The sequence below is a fragment of the Ammospiza caudacuta genome, chromosome 9, assembly GCF_027887145.1.
Source record: "Ammospiza caudacuta isolate bAmmCau1 chromosome 9, bAmmCau1.pri, whole genome shotgun sequence".
NCBI classification, from domain to species: Eukaryota; Metazoa; Chordata; class Aves; order Passeriformes; family Passerellidae; genus Ammospiza; species Ammospiza caudacuta.
This window is the reverse complement of record NC_080601.1, coordinates 34314069-34340747: the sequence shown is the minus strand read 5'-3', so window position 1 is coordinate 34340747 and position 26679 is coordinate 34314069. Positions and strand designations below refer to the sequence as shown.

The following is a 26679-nucleotide window of genomic DNA, read 5'->3' as shown; positions in this document are numbered from 1 at the left end:
TAATTATGATAATAATAAATTTTAAACCTAAGGAAGTATAAACCTCTCAGTGACCGAATTTGGAACAGAACTGTGATTTGGAATACAATTGCATATCTTAATCATCTGAAATAGAGCAGTCAGAGTGTCCCCAGTCCTCTATTGTGGTCACGGCTTTTATGCAAACAGTCTTTACCCCACTTGGTGGCTGGATGGCTTAAACCATGCTGTGAGGCTGTATGAGCAGGCAGAGAAAAAGTTCACAGCTGTTTATTTAACAGCAGCTTGGTTTTCCACGGCAGTATTGTTCAACAGCTCCACCTATACAGTTTAAATACATTGTGTGCACCACTGTTATCAATAAGGATGTGGCTGAGAGCAGAAAATAGCAAAAGCAGTGTCCCCTGTCCTGCAGTGTTTTGAGAACACCCAGAGTCATTCTGCATGTTACTTGTTTGGTGTTCTAAGGGGTGACAGGTGTAATTCACGTCACGTAGTGCACCTCTGCAGGAGGAACCAATGCCACAGTTACAGGATTTGCTTAAAAAGGAATCCTGTGCCTCCTTAGATGGTTTTGAGCTCCCTGCAATGAGCTGGGACATCTTCAGCCAAAGCAGCCTGGCCTGAAATGTTTCCATGGATGGAGCATCCACCACCTCTCTGGGCAACTTGTGCCAGTGCCACCCTCATTGTAGAAACTTCTTCATACCTAACCTGACAAACCCAGCAAAGGGCTGGTTCACAGCCCTGTGGTGATGGCTGAGCTTCCAAGAGGGCTGGAGGAGCTGGATGTGATAGCAGGTTATCAAACCTTCCCTGTGGAGCAGGGACAGAACCCTACTGTCAGCCACAGGGGAGCCGCTGGTTTGATGGTACAGCATGGACATGAGCTCAACATTTGTCCCTAAATTTCAGAGCAGCGAAAAAATCCTTGTGTAGTGTCCCAGGGAGAGTTAACTTGCAGCATAGGTTGTTTATGTGCTGCTGGGAATTTCTGAACAGTTTGAACTGGTTGAGTTTTGCAGTGAAGCTGTTGGGTGGATTCATGCCTCGGAATCCCACCTGTTCTCTGTTTGCTTTTGGGCACCATTTCAAACCCACACTGGAAAAAAGTTTATAGGCAAACATTATAAAAAGTGACAGTCTTAAGTGCTGCTACATTCTAGTTTGGCAACACAAAGGCTTACCTGAAATAACTCACAATTTCCAAACATGACTTCATTATATCATGACAACACTTTGCTGCATCTTCCCTGATACTCTAAAGAGAAAGAAATGGAGGAGGATAATATATACCAAATGCTAATACCCGTTTGAAACTTGTTTTTCCTTTAGTGTACCAGTGATTTTCTTTGTAAAAGGAATTTTTTTAAATTGTAGTTTTGAAACTAATTACTGTTCTTAAGTTTGGATTTGGACTTGTGTTGAAAGACTCAGTGCAAATTTGGAGTTAGTGGTTTAAAAAGAGATGAAATCAGGGATGTGATATTAAAAATTTGTTTTAATTTTCATTTCCTTTTAATTGTGTGTGGGCTCATCCTGTGAGTTTCCTGGCACTGTTCAGCAGAAGGCTCTAATGCACTTAAAGGAGGTTTGAGGTATCATCACCCAAGGTGGCTTTTAAAGAAGTTTAAACAGACATTTTTAGACTCCAGTACATTGCTGGCACAGTCTCAAGTTTGTACAAGAAATTTTTTTGCAGGTAGAGCATTACAAAGAATTCTTACTAGCTTCAAAGTAAATTAGGTAACTGGCATCAGGTACCTTTTTTATTTGACAGTAAAATCTAATTAAAAAAAATTCTCAAGCAGACTCTAACACACTCATTACTATGATGAAATATATGTAGAAAGGAGCCCATGCCTCTCCTGGAAATTCTATTTCTAAAAGCATAATGTAGCACTCAGTGAAACACCTGCATTGCAGACCTGTGGGTTCGTGATTATACCAGCAAGACTGAATTAGTTTATAAGAGGTATAAATCTGTATTGGAGCCTGTCCTAGACTCTTGAGATGGAACTCGGCATGATGGAAAGTTTAGAGACCTCATTATAAAATCTAAATCCAAGAAGCTTTACAGTCTCTGTAACTGGTTGTGTTGGATTGGGTTTCATGTGCCACCCTGATGTGTGTGTGTGTGTCAAAACTGTTCTTTGGGAAAACATGTTTGCCCTAATGAAAAAGGCAGGAGTCCCCCACCGTGCTGGACCCTTCTGGTGCTCATGGAATCATATTTCAAGTTAGAAGAGACTCATGGGGACCATCAAGTCCAACTCTCTGTTCCTTTCAGGGCTGCAGAAAACTCAGCTACTGACAGAACTTCAGTATTTCCAAACTCCCATCTCCAGCCCTGCTCGGATGTAGTGCTTGTTTCAGGCTGCCCTGTTGAAAGTGTGATACAAAAAATGACAACCCAAGGAGGAGGAACACTGGTTTCAGGGTTTTGGCATTCTTAGAAGGAATTGTGGACATCGAAAAGCCACCTTTCAGTGCTCCCTGAGAGTCGCAAGCAGCCAGAGAGGTGTTTTATTTATTCCTGGGCACACAGGTTGTGCCTGTGCAGGGCAGGACGTGTCCGGGGTGCGCGGGGAGCAGCTGTCTGTGCGCACTGACTCTCCCCATGAGCAAACAGAAGATGCCTCTGTGCTTCTTTCCTTTATTTACCATTCCTGCCTCCCTTGGCAAAGCCCTTGGGACAGGGATAGTGCGGTGGTAGGGACACACCAGTTCCAGAAGCAGTGCCTGTCTGTGGGACAGCCTGAGCTCGTGGTAGGTGTGCTGAGCCTTCCCACTGCACTGTGGAGACAGTCTGCAGTGCCCGGGGCTGCTGCTTCTTTCCCCCTGATGAGAGCTGGCCCTGCAAGGCAGGGATGAAGCCCTAGTAACTATAGGCAGATGTAGTTTTCCAAGGATGTTTTTTTGGAAAAAGACTGTGGTTTGACATTCTTCTTGTTACCAGAGGGAGCTGACGGATGAGCCATTGCGCTCGGAACTTCTGCGCGTACTGCGACTCTGAAAGCTTTGCCTGTGCTCCTGGGTTTCTGCTGTATTCACTGGGCAGAGGTTGTGAAATAAGTAATGAAGCAAAAAAGAATTTAAAGGGAAAAGTTACTGCCATGGAGAGAGAAGCGCTGGTAGCGCAGAAGGGAAATGTAGAGACTTTGTGATGGGCACAGGGAGAAAAATAAAAGGCATCATGTATACTGTGTATAGGGACTCATGGTTATTAGCTTAGTGAGTGAAGGGGGTTTTGGACATCCTTTTCTTTCAAAACAGCACTTCCCAGGTTTTAAAAATTGAAAAGCAACCTAAAATAAAATCAGGTGGGGAATGATAATTATTCATTGGAATTGTGGACCCAAATGCTAAGACAGAAAATGGATTTGCCTTTTGACCCCTCCTTCTCCTACAAGTCCTTTGAAGCCTCCGGGTTCTGCAACCCTCATTGTCCCCTGCTCTCTGTGACTGATGAGAGGAGTAATGTGTTGGTGTGGCACTGGGGACAAGGGACATGCCAAGACACTGATCAAAAGTGCCTGAGCTTCACTTTTGGTGAACTTCTTGAAAATAACCTGCATGTGGTTCAGTTTAACAACACAGAACACTGGGCTAATCTGGATGAAACTTTTTTTTAAAATTTAACATAACTTGATTTCCGTGGATGAAAAGGGCCTTGACTGACCTGTGTTGGAAATTCTCTCCTTTCCCTTCTCTTTCTTCTACTTTTTCCTCCTTTCCTTCCACCTTCGCAGAGCCGCCAACCAAATACCAAATCTCTCAGCCAGATGTTTACTCAGCACTTCCAGGAGAGACGCTTGAGTTGCGCTGTCAATTGCGAGACGCCGTCATGATCAGTTGGACTAAGGATGGGCTCCCTTTGGGGCCCGACAATAGGACAGTGATTATTGGGGAGTACTTACAAATTAAGGATGCCACAGCCAGAGATTCGGGCCTCTATGCTTGCACTGCTGTTAGGACCCTAGACAGTGATACTCTGTACTTCATTGTAAATGTTACAGGTGAGTGAGTAAAACACAGGTTTTTGCATGCAGAAGCTGTAAGATGGGATGTTAAGACACTTTATGAGCTAATATGAAACGGTCCACTAGGGCACAGTGAGTTGAGTTCTGTAGCTGTAAATTTTATCCCCAAATTTTAAATTGTATCCCCAGATTTTTGGGGATTTCTCTCCTTGTCCTGACCCTAAAATGGACTCAGTTTGTATCTGCTCCCTTTTGCTCCATGGGCTCTACAGAGATTAACAGTTGCTGTAGAGCTATCTGTTTTATGCTACTCTGACAGGATTAAATTAGACAGAGTTGCTGTGATGATGATGATAAAGCCAGTAGAATGAATACAGGTTTTTGCCCCATGCATCAAAAGAGGAAAATGTGTGTTCTACATCCTTCAAGTTTAGAGAGTGTGTTCGACATCCTTCAAGTTGTTCTGGAGATGCTCGATTGTGTTCAACTGCATTTCTGTAACAGAAGTTAAAATATTAAGCAGAAAGAGATTTTTGCAATTAGCAAACTCCCTTGGGAAACTCTGAGCACTTCAGGACTATTAGCTAATTTTGTTACAATTTTACATGGAAATGGCAGATTTTGTGGCTGGATTTTCTTTTCTCTAGCTTCTGCACAACTAACATAAACACTTGTTCTTCTTAATATACAGTCTAAGATGTAGCTTATCAATTTATTTTTCTGTAAAAAAAAAATAGGCTGTTTTAAAGACTTGGTTGTTTTTAATGTGCAGATGCTCTTTCCTCTGGGGATGATGAAGATGACAATGATGGGTCCGAGGACTTTGTGAATGACAGCAACCAGATGAGTAAGTAACAGAAGTCACTGCCAGAAGTCACTAGCAAGATCCACATGGAAAATTTTGTCCCATCTCTTGCACTCCTGTCTTCAGAGCTTCTTGGTTGTTAACTGCATGTACTGTCAAATATCTTTGTATCTTGTCCTCCTCTGTTTTCTGTTTCTCGTAGCTCATAACTTGGAAAAGAAAAATAAAATAAACTAATATTCTTTTGAACGTGCTTTTCTGGTCTGTACTTTCTTTTTTTCCTTCTTCCTGGCATTTCTGCAGTTTCCTTTCTTTCTGAATCGAAGTTTGGTCTTTGTCTGGTTTAGACTCTGACAGATGAACTAACTTTTCCTGAACCTGAGCAGAAATTCAACAGAAGAAACAAAGATCCAGCTCATTTTGTTAAAAGGTGATATGAAAACTTTTAAAAAAATTAAGCTGTAATGAGGAAAATCCTTAAATCCCTAATCTCAGCAGAAATCTCGCCAGGGAAGATGAATTTGGAGACAATGAGGTTCTTTTGTCTGCAAAGGACCTTAAGGTTTGTTGCAAAGAAGGCGATTCAATGCTAAACCCACATTTTATGCTACTTATGTGTGATGAAAATGGGCTAAAAGAATCTTAGACCTATCTGAATGCGTTAAACTCCGTCCCCTTTAGAGAATTCATAAAGCTATTAATAAACTCTAAATAGAGCACTCTCTAAGAGGGAAAAAAAAAATGTAAATTCCACATTGGCTCCTGATGCACTGTGCAAAACCTCCTCCATGACTGGTGGTTTTCTGTCACTGGTGCCTGGTAAATTCAATAACAGAGAGAGCACAGAAATCCTTTGTGGGAGGTGTCAGTGAGCAGCACCCACAGTGGGCAGGGGGTGTATTTGCTGCTCAGCCTGGTCAGGAGCTGCAGCTTGGAGCAGTGTCCAGGTGAGGAAGCACAGCCTGATTTGGGCTGCCCCAGTGGTTTGTGCCTTTTGTGTGCGGCTGCCCCCGGCCTGGAGCTGTGAAACATTAGATGCTATTTAAAGTGATATAAGTTCCTAGCTGCCTGTTTGGCCTCTGCCATCTGTTAGTGTGATTAACCCTGGGCTGATGCACAGGTGCCTCTGGAAAGGGCTGAGATCAGGCAGCTGGAGGCTGCCCTGACAGAGGAATGCAGTGGCAAAGAGAATTGGAGAGCTTGGAAAAGGGACACTGCTTTTAAAAGAAGTTGTCAAGGCAAAACTCACCAATCCAGGCAGTGTTAGCTCTGCCCTGAGATGGACCCATGGTTAGAAATTCCTGTTAGGAAACACTTCTGATGTTTGCTGTTCCTTAAAGCTTTACTGGTATTGGTCAGAAAAGGGCTTGTGATGTTTTTGGTGACAACTGTGCTTCTGGTCTGCAGTGATGGCTTTGGTGATCCATTGTGACCATAAATGGCTTTTGGGAGAAGTGAAGGACCTGCTCTCAAGGCAGCTGTGCTCTGTTATGGCCTCAGAAGGATTCCTGCCCTTCCAGCCACAGGGAGCAGTGCCCAGCGGTTGCGCTAATGACGTTCTTGTAAAACGAGCTATCATTTTAAGCTACTGTTAATCAATCTTGATTGGGGAGCTGGTGAAAGGCCCTTGACAGTGTCCATCTGCTGGGACAGGGCTGTGTGCTGCAGCAGGGGCCAGCACACTTTCCCTGCTCTCAGTGAAAGATGCCTCTCAGGCGGGAACGTTCAAACATCACGGATGGCGGGGAAAGCGCAGCCGTGGGGATGGAAGGGAGGAAACTGCAAAAGGAAAGATTTGGGCCTGAGCAGAATGTTCCAGAAACAACTCCTTGTTGGATTGCTCTTTAAGAGGTGCCCACTGTCTGCTGGGGGAGCAGCACAGCCTCCCAGGCTCTGAGCTGGAAGCAGGACAATGACTGAAGGGTCATGGCACCGTGTCCCTCCAAGCATTCTGTGCTCAGTGAAAAGCTGCATCACAGTAACTGCCTTGGATTAATACAGGGCTGCTGAAAGAGGGTTGAGATTTGGCAAACCATGTGTGGAAGTCAGGGGTGGGACTTGGTGTGGTGTGCTTTGTAATCCTTCTTTTCCTCTTCCAAGTTTTCTGTCACATCCAGGAGGCCACGTGTGACTGAAGGTACTGTGTTACAAGGCAGGTGGAGAGTGAACCAGGAGCTGGGTGTGCTGTGGGGCAGGCAGTGCACACAATGGCCAAATGCCCTTTACCTTCCCCGCCTGTGGGATGCTGAGCCTGGCAAAGTCCACGACCTCACAATGGTCCCTGGCTGCTGGTCTTCTACAGAAGTCCTTTAAGTGTTTCCTCAATCATGGTTTGAGCTTTGCAGATCTCAAATGATTTAACTGATAATTTGCATACAAATTATAGCTGTGATCATTAAGGATAAGCAATGGAAATTGGCCTGGTTATGCCTTTACTGATGGAAACAAAAGGCCATAGTCTTCAAAGGTTGTTGCTTTTTGATGAAACAATTCTGATAAAGTCCAGCTGTCTTGGCATGTTAATTATGATGAGATGAGGCAGGAAATGGCTGTAGTGCCTTCAACAGGAAGCTGAACCTTGGCATTCTCATTCCTGCATGCTTAAAACTAAAACAAACCTTTTAGAGCTGTTTTATTTGCCCTGCTAAGTATTCTTTTAAGCTGTTTTATTTTCTTTGCCTCTGTTGCAGATACATATTTCAGAGGCCACGGTTTCTGCATGCAGGTGGAGAGGCTGTTGAGGAAATCTAGTGCAATTTTCAAGGCAGCCCAGAAAGTACAATTGCTCTTGGAGTCAGTGGAGGCTGTAGGTGACTCTGTAGATGTGAGGAGCAGCTCCTCCTTGGGAGAGGAGGGCACTGGTGTGTACCATGTGCATTTGACCACTGGCCCTGTGTGTATTTTTCAGTGAGAGGCACACAGAGCAGATCTCACTCTGTGTTTGCTGTCCCTTCAGCTTGACAGATACTTTAACTGTCTGAAAAAACACTGTGGTAGATTTGTTCCAGACTGCATCCTGAATGGATTTTTATTACTTCCAGCTTTTGTTGAAGGGATTAGTGCTCGTGGGGAAGGTGCGGGATTGGTTCCACTGCAAAACAGTCCCCTTTCTCCACAAAATGCCTTTGTTGGCAACTCGAGATTTCCCCTTTGTTACCCTAAAGATGGACCTTAGCTTGGATCTTGGAGGGTCATCTCCAAGGACTTGCTTTTACAAGCTTAAGTGCTGATCATCATTCTGGCAGCAATTGAAAAGACATTGCTGGCGCTTACTGCCTTGTCCTTGTTGAGATTTTGAGAGGTAGCTCTAATTTGAGGGGTTTCTATACTCCTGGCCTGATACTGGCAAGGCAGCAGCTGTTGTGGTGGTTGCAAGCAAGCCCACCAACTAATTTATTCTGTAGACCTCTGGGTAGCCCTGAAGATGCTGCTGCTCTGCCTTGAATTCTGGTCAGGCAACTGGAGGCTTTATGACTTTTTTTTTTTTTCTTATCGCCCTTTAAACAATTTCTTCTGGGCCAAGCAATGGTAAATTGGCACCAAGAACAAAAAGTATCTAAATGTAATCCACATGCTGTTCCTTTCATGCCTTGAAGAGTTTCAGAAAGGATGAAACAAGGTTCAAACTCATCAAATCCTGTAGAGTGGAAACCCACTCAGGGGAGCAGCAAAAATTGGATGTTGCCTAGAAGTGTTTTTTAATTAAAGGTCAAATACAATAGTACTGCAAACCTTGGAGGTGTTTGATGTGGTCACTTATGGCGCTCTATTGCCTGCTTGAGGAGCTTGTCAGGCAGGCTTGGAGTTGACTACTTTTGTGTTTCTTTGTATTAGAGAAGTCCAAATAAAAACTGAAGAGTCCTGAAGTGAAGTGGTCCCCTGGGCTTCCTAATTTCAATTTCACATGCAGGAGATTTGGCTGATTAGATGTAATGTGTGTGCAGTGTGGGTCAGCAGGATATTTTCCTCACTAATGAGAACTCAGAGCAATCAGGAATTCCCACCCGTTCCCCTGCTGCTCCTTGCTGCTTCATGCTGGAGTCTGCCCTGTGGTCACTGTGAACTTTTAGCAGTGGTGGCACCTACATCACCTGTCCTGGTGGCAGTGATGGGATGTGATGGACGTGGCCTGTAAGAGAAGTCAGCACCTGGTACTCATTAACTGTTCATTATCAGTTTCAGTGAAGCTCAGTGTTTTTCCTCTCAAGACAAATAGAAGCACTAAAAGTTGTTTTAGGTTATGATGATTTAATCTATAAAGAAGAAAGCTGTGTGTTGATCAGATCAATCACTGAATGAAAGCACAATTTGAGGGCAAGTGTGATGTTTTGTGATGTTGCTGCCTTTTCCTCTTAAACATGCTGAGGAGCTGCCAAACGTAGGATGTCTTGAAGCATTTTCAGATGGTGCTTTCCATATGTGATGTCTGCATGTTTTTCTCCAAGCTGACCTGTAATTTAGGAGCATTGCAGGTTATGCTGAGGGTTGTGTGAGGAGAAGCTTTCCAAACAGACCTTTCTCCCATGCTGAGGTGTTCCACAAAATGGAGCTACTTCTCTTCATTCCAGCCTGCATCTGCCTGGCCTCTTTTTTGTACCCATCTCTGTCAAGAGATTTCCCTCTGTCCATTTGTTGTATTGGAGCATTTTCAGGAGCAGGTTGTTGATGGAAAGGATAGTTATTTTCAAGAAAACCAGAGGATGGGCTGGACCATAACAGTCCAAACCGGGCTGTGTGAAGCAGCTTTATTTGGGGAGCTGCTGGTGGCTGCATCCTGGCTGACTCCAGTGCCCTGGTCCCAGCCTGCAGCCTGGTGGGAGCTTCCCAGAGCTTGGCCCTTCCATCCCGTGGGCAGCAGGGCAGCTTTGCCATGGATGGGTGTGGGATCTCAGCACCTCAGGATGGAGGTGCAGAGAGGCCGAGACCACCCTTGGGGGGCTCGGGAATCCTGGAATGTTGCCAGAAGTGTCTGGTGGCTGGACTTTGATCCTACACAGGAGATGAGACCTGTATGAGGACTGGGAGGAATTCACTGGGTGAATGGTGAAGGGATAAGTTAGTTAAAGTGTAAAACACAGGGTTTAGGATTTTGGTACAGGGGGGTCTAAAGAAGTAAGATGGAGGAATTGGGGCGTGTCCTGTCCTTCTTCTTCTTCTTCTTGGCCTCCATCTTCTGTGGTGGTGGTGGCACTTTGGGATTGGTCATTACTAAAAGTGCACCGGTTAATAAGGGTAGAAGGTATTGGGGAGAAATGATAAATATTGTACACGTAACTTCGGGTATAAAGATAAGTGACTGCCCCGGGGGCTCGCAGTGTGCCCATGGCTGACTTGCTGTGCAGACCTCTGTCGGGCTGAAAGAAAATCTTTTAGATAAACAATTAATAAACACCAAGACCGAGACAAGATCAGAAGTCTCTCCTCGTCCTTTGAAGCGTCGGCTCTTCAAGGCCATCCCTGGGCCTTTCCAGGCCACCTAAACAGCTCACAGAAAACCTTACAGATGGGCTGTGGAGCTCGTGGCTCAGAGGCTGTGCTGACAGTGGCTGCATGTGAGCTCTGTGTGCCCTGTACTGTGAGAGAGGTTGGTGTGATGGATGTGGTGAGGAGTGACCCTTGCTGGGTTGGCAGTACCCACCTGGGGCTAAGCCAGCCCTCTGCTCTGGCTGAGGTGCTGATACAACTGGTTTGGATGGTTGGTTGTCTCTGACCTGCCCCAGTTCGCTCTGACTTTGGGGGAGCTGCAAGTAGGGCCCAGCAGTGGGAGAATTTTGAGGAGTCCAGGGAAAACAGCTTTTATAGTCCCTCAGTACCAGCATGTAATTCTGCCTTTGCCTGGTGTACTTGTAATGTAATTTGGCCCTTGCGTGTGGCAGTTAATTCCTCTGCTTGGCTTTGTTTAAAGTCTTCTGTTGTTTTAATGTGATCCTGCTTTTAGCAAATAATGTTAACAGTGATTTTCCTTGCATCTCTAATTCACTTTAGTCTGTGTAACAATTTCTTAGTGTTGCAGTTTAAATTTTCAATAGTTACTTGATTTTCTATTTTGATTACATGCATAAATTTGCTTTGCTTTTCTACTTCATTAATTTTAACACTAATTGCCACTTCGGGCAAAATAAAAACCCAAACACTTATCGTTCATAGCATCATTATAGGACTTGCTTTTAGAATGTTTTCTTTATACTGAGAGAGACTTTGTTAAAGGATTTATTCCTGTATTTTCTGTCCAGCTGTATTTTTATTTAGAGAGGGGGGGTAGCAGGATTTCTGAGTTTGCACTGATTGTAAGAACTCCTATAAATATTTGAGGAACGGAAGAATTTATTTATAGTGGAGTGTTGGCCTGCTAATGAAGGAAATGAAACAGGGCTGAGAGAAATGGAGTTATTTTTCTGGACCCCTATAGTCCTGAAAATTCCACGCTAATCTGATTTGCTTCAGGAAACCTCCATTGTAAAAGAAATTAATGTTTCCTACTATTAAATAGATCTTGAATCTTTAACTTAGAAAAAAACAACTGTTATGGTGAGATGACTGAAGCAATGCCATGAAGTCGTTAAGAAATGTAGATGAAGCTGTGCAAGGACCCAGAGCATGGGATAACTTTGTCTTTGGGTCTGTGTGTCCAAGTTTACTTCTGTGAGGGTAAAAACATATGGGCAGCTGTAAATTTTGTTCTGCTGTGTTTCCTCTGCTGGTACATGACAAATGTGCTTGTCATGATGTTCATGTGGGCACAGGCTGGGCCAGGACATGGCAAGGGGTGAGGGAGAGCCAGGAGAGCCATGTCAGGGTCTGGGAAAATGATCACCTCCAAAATGTGTGTTGAGAGAGAGGCACTCTCACTTTATGCCATGGTTTTGGATGTCACTGACCCTTTGGACTTCAGGAGGCTCATTAGTGTGGGAAACCCCTCCAAAATGATAAATGTCTTTTGGTGATCCACATTTACTCGTTTGGTTTCCTCTGCTTGGGTTAAGATTTCAGAAGTATGTTCCATTTGTAAATACATTTCTGTGGTTTCTATGCACAGTTCACCTTGGCATCACACACTGCAGCCTTTTGCTGCTGTCAGACTGGTGGGTGTTTTTATCCCCCTTCTCACAGAAGTGAAAAGGGCTGATGATTCCAGCCATTTTCTGTCTTGGTCTCTCTGGCTTCACAGCTGAAGGCCATAAATTCTGAATTTGAACCATTGCAGTAACTCAGCTTGAGGTCCAAAGTGTCTGATGAAAACCCGGTGCCCGTGTCTTACTTGACGTACACAAAACAAAAGTTGTCTGTTTAATTATTGGAATTTTGTCACAAATTAAACACCCAGAGCAGCAGACTGAGCCGTTTGCAAAACCCTGGCTGGCACCTGCAGCAGCTGATCTCCACTCTGCGCTCTTTCCAAACCGCGCTGAAGGCGGGTTCCGGCGGCTCCGTGCGCCCGTGCGAGGGGCTGGAGGGGGAGCTCAGTTCCCAGTGCTGATGTTTCTGAATGTGTCCCTTTGGAACAGGGGCGCCCTACTGGACACACACGGACAAGATGGAGAAGAGGCTCCACGCCGTGCCGGCCGCCAACACCGTCAAGTTCCGCTGCCCTGCCATGGGCAACCCAACGCCCACCATGCGCTGGCTGAAGAACGGGAAGGAGTTCAAGCAGGAGCATCGCATTGGCGGCTACAAGGTAAGGGCTCACCGTGGCGTTTTGTGGTTTCTCTTCTTGACCAAAGCTGTTTAAAAAAAACCCCAACCAAACAACCCAAAGCCAGCCTTCCTCCCTCTCAAAAAAAATCAAAAATCTACCAAAAACTTGCTGAAGTTAACAGAAAATATTTTAATGGCTTTGGATCAAACGTGGAAGTAAAAAGAGGTGGTTGTTTTCTTCTGGGGAAGGGTGGGTGGTTTCTTTGGCGCTTACTGAGCACTAATTATTTATTTTTTTCTGAAATTTAAGCTTCTAGCCTAGCAGTGCAGCTAAGGATTATTTATAGAGACGTATTTGGAAAACTAAAGACTGACTTAGCAAAGCAGATTAAGACTGTTTTTCTCTATTCATTTTTGGCTGCATTGTTAAAAACATGGCCATCCGCTTTGGTGAGTGTAAGGCAGTTTAATAAAGGAAGCCTTGGAAGTCAAAAGTTATTATTTTCTATAGAGTTTATGGCCTGTGAAACTGAAATGGGAAGAAGAATTTGAGGGGAAAGTAACAGCAATTACTTGAAAGGGTTTGTTTGAATTTTAAATAGCTTCAGATTAGATGTCTTATTCTGAGTTGGTGGTTACTGATTAAGAGAGAGTTTTAGGGAGGCCAGCTTGCTCTGTGTGTTAGTGCACAGACCTTTAACCTCGTGGTATCTGCCTGGGTCAGGTCAGAAGTCAGGATTCGGTCATCCGATCCCTCTCCTCCAAGGAGCCGGCAATGCGTGACTTTGGTGGCAAATTGCTGCTCAAGCATGGCCATTTCTCAATCCCCTTCACCTCCTGTCTGGGTCTTCTCTCAGCAGTTTCCTCATGTCCCCAACACCTCAGCAGTTCCTCCCCCAAGAGGGGAAGTTTCTAAGGCAGATCTTTTGTGTCAGGGTTGGAATTCCCATCCTGGAGCTTGTGCTGAGCTGCTCCGAGCAGCTTGCAATGGTTGTTAGACACAAATGAATTGTCGTTGTCAGACACAAATTAATTGTCTTTGTTAAATAGAGCTCCGTTCTGAGTCCTGAGGCTGCCCCCCATCCTGCACCACTGCCTTGCCCCCATGGTTGCAGTATTTTTGGGGAGCTGCCTTGGTTGAGCCATTGCTTTGTGAGCTGTTGATTCAGGCCCTGCCAGTGCACAAAATCTGTTTTCCAGTGCAGAGAAGGACAAACTTCAGTCTCCTTTCCTCTCTAGCTGGATTTACTGTAGAAAGCGTCAATTTTTCCAACATTTGTGTTAGCAGAGAGCAGAGCCCAGAAAGTCTCCCTGCATGAGCACTAATTATCTAAGTAGACTTTTCCATCTATGTTTGCTTACACCATAAATTTCTGTTGCTTATGAGTGTACACCTGGCAACACCTTCTGCCTTTCATAACGCTGTGGAGTGTTAACGAATTGGCTCCCATTCAGTGATTTTTGCCCTTCTCAGTGCTTTTTTAAAAACAAAAAAAGCACCAATTAAGGAAAAAAAAAAAATCCCCAACCAAACTAATCCTGTCTTGGAAAATAATAGTAACTGTTCTGGTAGTAACCAGGCTGTTATTTTGAACACTTTGCATCTGATGGAGGGGAAATGAAGATATCACTCTTGAAGGCCATGAAGGAAAATGTGTGTCTGGAGAGGCAGGATGGAGATACCTGGTGTCTGCTTTGGGAGGGGGATCTTTGGTGGGGTAAATCAGCTCGTGTGGGGCTCTGTGCTGGCACTGCTAGTCTGTGTTAGGGAGCTGGGTGAAATCATTTAGAGTTGTGCCCATTAAGTGGCACAAATTAAGCTTTTAGTCACATGTATTAAATGTATGCAATTTCCCAGGTATGTATGTACTCTGGGAAGGAACCACAGATGCCTGTTCCTAAAGCCAGCTGGATACCTGTGAAGTCTGTACCTCTAATTCTAAATCATAACTTCTTCTATCTGTTTAGTCCAAAGGAAAAAAGAGGGCACACAGCTGAGGATTTCAGACTTTTCTTGCTGCTCATAAAGACATTACATTTTAAATTATCTTGTAGAATTTACTTACCATTGTCAAATCAACCAAATCCATGTATATTCTATATTCTGTCACTTTGAGTAATCATGTTTGAAGATGGAAGCTTGTTCCCAGTGAAGGGACTCCAGATTTTTTTTTTTTGAGCTGTGTCCTCATCCTGTTCGAGGGGGAGGACGAAGTCACTGTGGGCTCATGCAAAATTATACTAGAATAGAGAGAATTGTATTTTCCTGACATCTCTATGCCAATGAACTTTTAATGAAGGAGTCCTCAGGAAGGACTGAGTCTATCAGAGTTGGTCTGTGTTTAACCAGGTGTCACAGCAGCTCATGCTAAATCTTGCACATTAGCTTGTCTTGAATCTGGGTGTTGCACTCTGTAAGGCATTTTTTCTGGAGATATTAACAATATTTAGGATAGAAAACTGGATCCAAACCTGGCCATATCTGGCAGGAGACAGTCATCCCTTGAAGACTTTAGGGACAAAGAGAAAGGAAAGAAAATGTGAGGCTTCCCAGTAATCCCTCAGCCACCTCTTTCCTGTTAAGAACTGAGAAATCCCATGGTGTATTGTTTTTATCAGAATCAGATAGTGGCCTGTAGCACTTTGTCCCTGGGACTGGGGAATGTCTTGAGTCAATTTGCACTCGGGCAGGCCAGCAGGAGGGTGTATGTTCTGGCCAAGATAGCTTCCAGGGTGGAATTCCTGCACTCTGACTAATTCTGGGTGGTGAATTTCAAAATTGATCTTTCAAGATATACCCAGCCTCCTTAAAATAAAGAGAACAGGATCAGTTATTGAATATCTAAATACTTTATACTCTGATTTTTTGAAGTGATGATAACTCTTGTTTGTGCCTTTAGAGGCATTTTATATTTTCTTTGAGGTGATAATCTAAATCCTCTCTGAGACCACAGGAGCCTTTTCTTTCCTGTACACCACCCAGAAAGCAAATGCACTTCTATCAGCTGGTACTGTTTAAGCATTAACACGTGTGTGTTTGCACCTATGCATTTGGATAAGCTTCATCACTGCAGTTGTCTTAAACACATTTAAATTCGGCCAGGTAAATACAGAGTAAGAACATTTATCATTACAGGAACAACTGCAGAAGCCTTTGGCCTTTGCCAGGGGTGTTCTGTGCTTGTTCTCCTAGTCTGAGCAGTACCTCTCACAGTCTGAACTGTGCTGCTTTTGTGGAGAGTTGTATTTTCAATTCTAATCCTTCTTTCCCTTGAGATTAGTTTAAAATTGATCCATTTTTAGCTGACAACTTTTCATGACATTATCTCTCCGGTGAAGACACACATTTCAACGCTGAACAGAACTATCCACTGTTCTTTATGGGATACTCCAAAAGCAAAAAGTTTATATGAAAAATTCCTTGCCCTTTCCCAGTTCTCTGACCAATATTCCTTGGCATTTTGATTCCAGTTTGTTTCCCACCTCCAAGCTATAACTTAAGAGTGCAGTTTGTATGCATTTGGTACTGATAATTCAGTTTAGAAATGGAATCTTTTGGAGAGATGGTTTTACCTGTCCCTCCAAACTTTGATGGAGAAGATTTCCCCCCCAGTAAAGTGCTGGAAGTGTCCATAACTAGTCAGGAAAACACCTGGACTAAGAGATGTGGCATTTCCCATAAAAACCCACATTACCAAAGCCTGTGTTTCAAGCTGTGTGGGTGCAGGGATGTGGCTGCGCTGTGGCATGTCTGAGAATGAAATGTTGAATTTGGAACTCTTCAGTGAGACAAGAGGCTGCTCATCCCTAGCAAAGGGGGATTTTCCTGGGCTTTGCAATGCTGCACTTGTAGCCTCAAAGCACCAAGCCAACACTCTCGTTGGATCCAGATCCCTGCCATAAATCCAGTTGTCTGACAATGTGTCATAACTGCTTTGGACCTCTGCAGAAGTTGTTTAGCTTAACCCAAAGTGGCTTAAGCTGTTGTTTTGTTATAAAGATATTATCTCTGTCCATGCAGTTACAAGAAGGGAAATTGCACAAATACTTTTTAATATTCCCATCCAGTGTATCCACTTGTAGCTGTAAGTTATGTTTTCTTATTGAACATAAACAATTCCTTGTGTTTTCCTGTCAAATTAATTACCTGCAGCTTGTTTGCAATTTTTATTTGTTTTAAGTTTAGTGGAACTGTGATCTGTTCTTCCTGTTTTACAGCCACATTGGTTAAAAACTCTTGCTCTGATTCCGAGAAGTGTGTTTTAACTTGTAATGGCAGAAAGTTCAGGCCACTTTGACCAAGTGTCCTTCAAAATAAATCACAAAGAAGTATTTAATACTCAAAATATGTAGCTGTAGTATTTGTTATTTACCAACAGTTTATGACAGCAGCTCTTCCTGACCCAAACTTTCAGAATTGCTTAGTAGAACAACGAGATGTTAAAATAACACTGATAAACTCTTTCTAGTTCTATAAACTTATCCCTTAGCTCTTCACAGCGTGGAGAAAAATCAAGATATCATTTTGATGAAACCACTATAATTGTTTGACCAACAACACGAGGGGCTGAGGAGAGAAGCCTTAAGTTTGGGCTGGAGATTTTGAGGCTGTGTCACACATTTCTCTGATGTTAGCTTAGCACCTTCTCCTGCTGGAGTCTTGCCCACACTTTCTTTGCTTTTCAAAGCCCACATGGCCAGTCATTAACTAATATTATTAGTCCACAACTGAGCAATAAGAGACTTATCCAGCTATTGAGATAATTACTAGCTGGGGGAGCTAGGAAAGCCAGGAACTGCCTATAGAGAGAACTTCTCTTCCAAGCTTTGAACTGAAGGCATTTTTACCTCCAGCAAGTGCTCTTGGCACTGGGATGTGGCCCTGTGCAGCTTTTTCTGCTGGATAAGGACCTGCAAAACAGTCAGGCACAAGGCAGGATTTCATAGCTATAGTTGTAATGGTGTTTTAAGAATGTATGGTTACTGGAAGCATCACTGAATGGTCCATAAATTTTTCTGGTGTACAGCACTGAATTACTGCTTTCCATTTGGCTGATTAAAATGACTGTAGCAGATTGTGTTTTATTCCATTTGCTGAAATATGTACTTTGCAGTTGAAGAATTGTACATTGCAGCTCCAGAGAATGTTAAGCTTTCTGAGCACTTTGTCAAAAATGTAATGCTAAAACAAGGAATTAGTCTATAGCCAGCAAAAGGTCATTTTGGGAGCCAAATTCTGATGCAGGAAATAAATGTATGTAAAGGATGGCTCTGTATCCTTCCAGTACTGGGCTGGATCCTATTTTCTGTGAGACCAAAGCCAGTGCTCCTTTGGAGTTCAAATGGGAACAGAATCAGTACCTTCAATAAATTCTGTCTGAGAGGCATTCTGTGAGATAAATGTGTATCCTTATGCTCTGTTTCCATGAGGATTTTTTTCAGGCATTTTTCATGAAGCAGCATGATTCTAGGATTCATTTCTTTCTTGGGGTACCCCAGAGCAGCAGGAAGTCTGGGGCAGGAATCCCAAACATCACCCCTCAGTATCTCTAAAATGTGAGCTGTGTCATTGAGCTTTTAGGAAGGATGAAGACTTAGATGTTTAGGAGATCATGTCCATCCTGTCTTGCTGATGGGTATTTATTACCAGGTGTCTGTCTGGAGACAGATGGGGAATACCCTGAGGGTGTGCATTCACTTTGGAGTGGATTGAAAGGTAAAGCCCAGTTGTCTCACTGCTAATTGGTGCCATCCTGCTCAGCCTGGGAGGACTGAGTGTGCACTGACATCTGCAGTGCTTGGAGCAGGGGCCAGGTAGATTTACAGCTGTGAAAGCTTTCACTCTGCAGCCATGCTGTCCTGGATCAAGCATAAATCATTTCAGCATCCAGAACTGTCAGACAAGTGCAGAAGAGGCTTCCAGCTGTGGATTACACAAGGATAATTATCCAGGGAACAGTTCCTTTGGAAGGGGAGAGGGTAAAACTCTGCTTGAGAAGATCCCAGCGTGTCTGTTTGCATCCCCCAGGTCCGTAACCAGCACTGGAGCCTCATCATGGAGAGCGTGGTGCCGTCGGACAAAGGGAACTACACGTGCATAGTGGAGAACCAGTACGGCTCCATCAACCACACCTACCACCTGGACGTGGTTGGTAAGTGCAGCTCCCGTGGGCTGGACACTGCTTTTCACCAATGGCTTTCTCTATGAAAGCATTTGGAACTGAGCTGATGCGTTCCGCGTTTATTTTGGAGATGATTTCACAGCGCTCCAAAGATAAGATTTCACTGCACGGCCAATTGCTGCATAACTTTATACATTCATCTGTCTCACTCGTGCCTGTAGGATTAATCTACCTCTGCCTTGGCAAAAAGTGTAATATTCATGTGCAACACACACCTACAAGTTTGCCATGACGACCAAATAATACATGCTGATGCAACTTTAATCATTAGTATTACAATTTAATTATTACTTGTACAATTGTACTAACACAGACTTTAATAACTGCAGTTATGAAAGCTGTCAAGCAATCCTTTAGAGTCCTGTTATTATAGTATTATAACTGAAATGAATTTTTTTTAAATGAAAAGCTAGATATTGACTTTGCAGCTTGAGCAGATCTGGAGCTTCAGGAAAGGCAGTTTGCATTCACAGCAGTCTAAAATCTGAAATCTGACTGGAGCCTGTTGGGTGGGCTCTGAGCAGTCCCCAAAACACAGATGATAAAAATTCAGAAGTGTTTTACCTGAGGACAAATTCTAAACAGCTGTATGAATTTTTAAGTAGCAGCAAAGCTGTGATTACACAAGACTATTAAACACAGGCTTAATAATATTACCTTATTAATACCTAAATCCTGTTGACTTTAATAAGGCTTACAGATATTTATTTAAGTGGTTAGCTAAATTAGAGCTTGAAATCTCAGAAATAATTTCTGTTCACCACTAGTCTTGCTGATTAGCCTTGATGGGCGTGAGCAATTTTATTGACTTTGAAGGCATTGCTGTCCAAAATAACCAGTGTGGCTTTTCTTATAGGACCTTCAGGGATCTGAGCCATGGTTTCTGAAGTGTGTCTTGAATGGGCTTTGCTCTCTCCACCTTTGTGAGGTGATCTGAGCATTACAACCTCTGTCAGTAGGACTTTTGATCAATCACTACTGAAAGCAAAAATTAATTTGATTATTGTATGCTATTTTGCTGGTGACAGCCCAACTCCATAGATTCTTTGTGGAATATCTTACTGTAGGTGTTATACCTTACTGTAAGGGCTTATAGGGCTTAAACGCTGACAAAATGTTAATTTCCCTAGTTGTTGACTGGTTTTACATGAGTAAAAATATATTACTTGTGCATTGTTTTAGATGGTCTTTGGTGTCTTGTTTCTGTCTGAGACCACCTAAATCTGCATAAACACCCAAATCCAAGAGAAAACAAGTGCCAGCTTCTTGGATGGCACAAAAGGGAAACATTCCCTGTGAAAATGCCAAAGAGAGCTGGTCTTTGTGGAGCAGAGGAGTAGAAAGATGACTTTGGGATGAGGATGCCATCAGACCACAGCCCCACCATCAGCCCTCATCCTTCAGAGCCCATGAACCATCCAGCTCACCTGTACTCGAGTTTGGGCAGCCAGCACTGAAAGCAGTGAGCATTTCCATGGCCATGGCAGTATTTGGTCACAGGGTGAGCTCTGGGTATGGTTGAGGTGAGCTGGCAAAGCCATTTCTGTTTGAACACTTGTTTAAACAGAATTTATGGAGGGCGCAGCAGCAACAGCTGCCGGGATGGGTGTCAGTTGCTGCAGTGAGCTGAGTTCTGTATGGTGTGGTCCTCTGCTGGCCACCTCACCCTGCAGGGCTCAGGCTGCCTGCAGGGGCTTGCCAGGCTCTAAAAACCTTTCCTTGCTGAGATGAAACTGGTTAAAAATTCCCCTTCTCTACCCCCTCTTCGTTTTCCTGTCCCAGCCTGGCGTGTTTCATGTTGACCATAAATTTCTTCACCCGTTTTTTTTTTCCCCCTAGCAAATGTGTTCATGGATGATGCAGTCACTTGAGCAAATATTTGTTAGAAGCCCTCTCACCTCCTCTCCTGCTTTGAGCCTTTTGAATGTCTTGCATTGAGGAATATTTTGCAGAAGTTTATTTTTCCTGGCAGTAAATTATAGCGACCTGCATGAATGAATGGAATGGTAGTAAGGATTATGTCATTTATTTAAATGTCTAGTCCTTTCCTATAGAGAGGCAGGAAAGTAAATAATGGGGTTTTCAAAAGTGATGAGAGGTTTGGGGTGGTGGGTACCCAGCTGATGGCACGGAGGACCCTGCTTGTGTCCTGTAAGAAATGAAACTAGGAGTCCAAAAATAATTTTTGCAAGTCACAGCCTGAGTTTTGGAGTCCTGCATACTTAGTAATTTCACCATTTAAAAAAAAAAAATTCATTTGATGAGTTCGAGGGTATAGTTGTGAGTCTGTTTGAAAATCTGTGCATGGGAATGTGCACCTTGGGGTGAGTTTAGTGTGAATCTCTCAATAGATTGGGATTTTAACCTAAAGGGGGGTTGATGTTGGAGTGCTCAGCCATTCCTCTGTGGCTGGAGCTTTGCAGTAATTGTGGAGCATAAAATTGCTGAAGCAGTAAATTAAGGCTGGCCAGAAGGGGAAACTCTGACAGTTTTTCTAGTTGAGACAGTTCTACAGAGTTACCTTTATGCCCTTTTTTTTTTTCTGTTTTCCTATGAATTTTCAGTTCCCTTTTTCTGTTTTCCTATGGATTTTCTGTTCCCACAGGGTTGTGGAGAGTTATGAATGTTTGTTTAGAGGCAATTGCCTGCGTAGACCGCATCTTACGAACTTCAGGTCGTAATTTTAGGTCAAGTTCTGTGTAGAAAACTGTCAGTTGAAAGCCTCTGAAATTACTTTTCCTATATGGTTTAACTGGTTCCAGAGCTGATTAAGTGTAAGTAATAGCAAATGGTATTAAACATGGTAACATATTACACTAACACGAGCATCTGACTATATGGTGTAATGTAGAGAACCCTCTGATTATGTCACAGAGTTGGGAGGTATCCCAGCAAAAATCGTGCCAAATAGTGACACAATGCTAGTTAGGAATATGCCAATAACTTTCCAAACCTTGAACTCTTTTGACAATTAAAAGCCTGGAGCCAGCAGGGCTGAGAAGTTTTCAGTCAGAATGTAGGTGTGAAGTATTCTCATTTTTACCTTGTAATTACTTGCAAGAACTCTTAAGAGTCAGCTCAGATGGTCTTGTTCAAATTTACAGACCTGGCAAAACCCTTGCACTGATTTCTTTTTTTTCTTTTACAGTGAGAGTAGAAAATACAGGAGAAAAAAAAAAGCAGCAAGTCATTGGCAGCCTCTCTGCTGCACAGGATACTTGTGCACAGTGACTGTGTTAGCAGGGAATGGCCCATTCCAGTTGGCCAGGATGTTCTGTGCTGGACAAAGTTACTCTTTGAATGTTTGGGATACCCCAGTCAATGGCCTTTTCCTCCCTTTTCCATTTCCAAGTGGGGATTGAAGCAGGGCTTTGCTCAGGGACTCAGATGTGTTTGCAGTAGTGGCAAATGGTGGTGATAACAAGACTCCACAGGATGCTGTGAAAGGGAGATGAGTCAATTTTAGCTTTTTATTAGAGTAGTGCACGGAGGCTTCAATTAATATTGGATACTTATTGTCCAGGGCAACATGCCAGCATGCAGGAATTGCTTACAACAGAAATACAGCAAGGCCAGGAGAGGGAAATGTCACTGTCCGTTTTAGAGATGAAAACCCGAGCTGAGGAGTGATGAAATTTCTTGCCCTGGGTCACACAGGAAGCTGGTGACAGAGCCAAGAAGCAAAGCTGGTCTTTGAATCCTAATCCAGTACCTTAATTAAAAGAACTTTCTTTCCCTTGTATAGCTCAGCCCATTAGCTGGTTTTTTACATGCAGCTGAAGTGCCTTTTCTCCTCCTTTGTATTTAACAGTAGGTAGAAACTTGGGTTTTTATGGCAAGCTTACTAATAGACTAACTCCATTCTCAGTACACATTTATAAAGTCGTGCAACCTTGAGGGAGAAGGGCTGAAAACGAGGTGGTTTTCACTTATGAGTTGCATTGTAGTGAATCCGGGTTGTAGGAAGCAACGTGGGAATGCAGCCACTGAGACTTGTATATAATTAGATCACTCTTGGATCGCAATTATTGCTGGAAATTTCAGCAGCAGCAGTTCTGTTTGAGCATGGAGGAGCTAATTGAATTTGGGTTTTAACGGCAGAAGAAAAAGAAGGTTACTCTTTGAGCAGTCCTGCTCCAGGTAGCCATTTCTGCCCTATTTAATGTTGTCATCCTGGGAGACAAAAGATGGTTTGGTTTCAGGTGAAGTTTGCCACATTACCTCATTTACTGAGATTTATAAGCAGCTGCTATAGCACAACACCTCTACAAAGAATATATGATGACCCTGCTGTTTGCTATTAAAATGAATATATATAAAAATATATTTTGCAAATATATTTTTCCCAAAAGAAGCCCTTTTTCAGCCAGGTTAGCAGTACTTTAAACAGTTCCTAATTTGCCTAATAGCCATGCCTTTGGCTCTCTTTGCTGAGGAGTGAGCTCCAGGGGTGGCAGAGCACCATGCAGCTGTCCCTTAACAGTAATTCATATTTTCATATAAAACCAGTGTGAGAGTAACTTCTCACCCAGAAAGCATTTTAAATGACTCTCAGTTTAAAGCTTGTGCCTAAGAAATCTCATGTATGAGTGATTTTACTGTGCAGAAAAACAGTTATTCTGAACTCTTGGTGGTTTTAGGGGATAAATTTTAGGATATTATAAGATACCCTATTTGCTATAGGATAAATTTTGTTCTTGTTGTTTTACAGCATGCCATTAAAAATCTTGCTAAAACAGAATCAACATTTTGCTATTGGTTCTTCACTGTTTATGTTTCCCTTTGTTTAGACAGAAGGAAAAACTTCTGCTTTTGCTTCTAGTCAAGTTTTATTTTTGGACTTTCATGTGCTCTCCAGTCTCTAGCTGCGAACATGGCATGAGCACTTTTTTTTTTTAAAGATATGTTTCCATTTTGTCATTCCCAAATTCACAGAAACATATGGATTGCTGTTTGCCTTTTGCTGAGGCTTGTTGAAATAAAGTTCAGAATTAGTTTGACTCCAGCGCAGTCCTCCCCTTAATTTCCAAAGAATTGTTTTTAGGATTCGGGTTACATACGAAAAAAGGAACTGACACCAACTCAATAACATGCCTTGGGTGTTGCATCATTAATGTCTGGCAGGAGTTAAGGGCAGGTATTAGAACCAAGCCTAAACTTGCATTTCTGGCAGATGTTGCTGTAGTTGTTGACTGGCTCTTTACAAGGACAAGCTTTGGCTTGATGTCTTCACCCCGGCGCTCGCGGCGCGGGGCAAGACGAGGCAGGGCCAGAAAGCACGAAGGAATCCAGGCTGATGCCTGCCCTCGGGTATCTGCTTAGGCTGAGAGGGAAGATGCTTTCATTTAATGTGCTGATAAGCCCAGAGTGTGGACTTTACACCTGGCACCAGGCTTTTGGCAAGGTGTGTGCCTCTCGGGAGGAATTACGCAAATTGTTTAGCGCTGGGGGCTGTGCGGTTCACTCCCGAAAACAAAGCCCACACTGTGATGGTTCAGCTCAGGCAAAATGAAAGCTTATGGGTTTCCCCCCCCTCCACTTCCTTAATAAGGTAAAAATATTCCAACCCTATAGTTTTATAGCATTAAAGCTTCTGATTTCATTGGAGTAGTCTGGCTAAATTGCACTTTATGGACAAATACTGGTGTCATTACTTCATCTGCTGGGTGAACAGTGAATTTGTCATGTTTGGAATGCTTCCTGCAGAGTCTGCTGGGGAGGACTGGTCTCCCTGTCCCACTTTCTGTCTTATTACAGCCCCAAGGCAGTTATTTCTCTTTCTTTTGATGAGTGATGAACAGGATATTGTTTCAGCTCTGTTATTATAATTTTTAATCATGCCTTCTAATTTGTGTTGTATCCTACTTGTGGAAGTGCAAGTAGGAATTTGCAGGAGTTGTCTGAAGATGCAAACAGAGGACCGTTGCCTTGTTAGTGTGCACTTGGCACGTGTCAAAAGCCATATCTGTGCCTAACAGGAGGGGCTTTCTGACCTGAGCCAGGCTTTTCTCACAGCTTTATTAGTGAAAAAATGGAAGTGTAATTGGCAGTAAATTGATAAAGCTATGTATTAAAAATACAGAAAAAACCCCAAGCTAAACAAATTATTATAAGTATAGAAAAATTGTGAAATGAACTGTGATACAGGCTGGGTGATGACATATTGAAGACAAACACAAGGTTTACAATCCAAGAGAAAAACAAAGTTAAGGGCTGTTACCAAGGTGAGAAAGGTGAGAGGAATCTGGCAGTAGAAAAGCACAAATAAAGCAGTAAACTGTAAAATTCTGTGTCTAATGAAGAAAAAGGTTGCACTTCGAATGTTAGTGTTGGTCTCCTCTCCCCTCTCTGCTCTGCAGACCACTCTGTGTGACCTGACATCCAGAGGTGGCTGTGATTTACAGTTTTTGAGGGTTTTAAGCCATTATGTCATTTTTGGATTGCTACCGTTCCTGTGGTGCAGCTTCCACAGCTGTTGTTCCATTTAAACATAAAAAAGCACGTTAAAAATCAGAGCTTGGTAAACACATTTGAATATTGAGCTGCTCTGTAAATTTAAGATACTGAGTTTACTTTTTTCAGATTGCTCTTTGAAAGGTAGCATGAATATGTTGAAATTGTTGACTTTTCATGAAAGTGAAACACTGATGCTGTCAGAACTTTAGCAAAAGGAAGAACCCAACATGACAGAATATTACTTGGAATAAAGCAATTTATAATTTTTACAAGATGCTTATAAAAGTCTAAAATTGCATATCCTTTTAGGAGGTTTTTAATCACCATCACAAATAAGGTGATCAAAGCATCAATTGTTTTGCATTCTGAATTTATAAGTGAATCTCCATGCATCCCTTAGTGTTTATACCTGCAGCACTGTTTCTGCTATTGAGTTGGATTATGTGCATTACCAAGCAATATTATTTCATTCCCGCAGTTGCTTTCCTTTGATATTTGTGCACCTAGGGTATTTATGAGCATACCTATCTCTATATTTGAGTGAATATCCCAGTGAATGGGTTTTACTGCCCCAACTGCTTTTCAGTGACATTTTCTCAGAAAGCAGCTCTGGCACCTGCTGCTCAGCCAGGGGCTGTTGGTGGTGCTCCTGTCTCTTCTTCCTAGGAACTTGTCCATTTTTGCTGAAAGGCAGGAAAATAGGGCTGCAGGAATGGTGTGGATTATCTCCAACAGGCAACCAAGCGCCCGCATGACTCTTGCTTACTCCTCACCATGGGATGGGGGAGAGAAGGGCAGAATTGAGGACTCATGGGTTGAGATAAGAACAGTTTAATAGTCTAAATATGAGGGTAATAATGAAAAAGAAAATAAGGAAAAGAGAGAGAGATAAAACTTGGGAAAGTCAGGTGAAGCAAATGAAAAACAATTGCTCACCACTGACTGACCGGTGCTCAGCCAGTGCCTGAGTGGCTCCTGGCCAGCTTTCCCCACAATTTATGCACTGAGTATTTGGTCTGGAATATCTCTTTGGTTAGCTGGGGTCAGCTGTCCTGGCTGTGTCCCCTCCTCAGCTCCTTTTGCCCCCAGTTTTCCCCCCTGGCAGGGCAGGAGGAGCTGACAGGTCCTTGACAGAGTGTGAGCGCTGCTCAGCAACCACCAAACCATCACTGTGTTCTCAACATTATTCTCATCTTTAATCCAGACAGGGCACTGTACCAGTGCTAGGAAGAAAACTACCTACCCCAGCCAGGACCAGGAGAAGAGCTGTGGAAAGTTAATAAATTAACTTTGCAGTTCTGGAGCACCAAGTTTGTGTCCAAGCATAGCCGGCCTATGAACGTTGCTGCATCTTGTGAAATTTACTTGGATTTACCCAAAGTACTGGAAATAAAATGACAAATATGTATAGTCAGGGTCTTCCCATGAGCAGGCTACAGCACCTGAAGTGGATTGTGTGTTGCAGAAGGGAATGTGGTGCTGATGGAGGGATGTCTCCAGACTTCACCACCAGGGAAGGGAAGCTCAAAGGGCTCAGTGGGGGCTGACACAGATATATCATGAGGCTGAGCCAGGACTGTCCAGCACTGAAATTCTGGCTGCTGGAGCTTCTTTCCTACCCTGAGACCTGCACAGTCAG

The 26679-nt window shown here is 43.2% G+C and overlaps 1 protein-coding gene across 10 annotated transcripts in view; it reads left to right on the top strand.

Moving 5' to 3' along the window:
* FGFR2 (fibroblast growth factor receptor 2) overlaps window positions 1-26679 on the top strand; it is an 80972-nt gene that overhangs the window by 15691 nt on the left and 38602 nt on the right. For 5 of the 10 annotated variants that reach the window (XM_058810815.1, XM_058810816.1, XM_058810814.1 and 2 more), the window contains 4 exons: window positions 3732-3998; window positions 4735-4809; window positions 12273-12442; window positions 18431-18554. In XM_058810815.1, coding sequence (XP_058666798.1) covers window positions 3732-3998; window positions 4735-4809; window positions 12273-12442; window positions 18431-18554 — 636 coding nt within the window. The remainder of the gene's footprint in view (window positions 1-3731; window positions 3999-4734; window positions 4810-12272; window positions 12443-18430; window positions 18555-26679) is intronic. The other 5 variants (XM_058810821.1, XM_058810820.1, XM_058810819.1 and 2 more) reach the window with 2 other exon arrangements.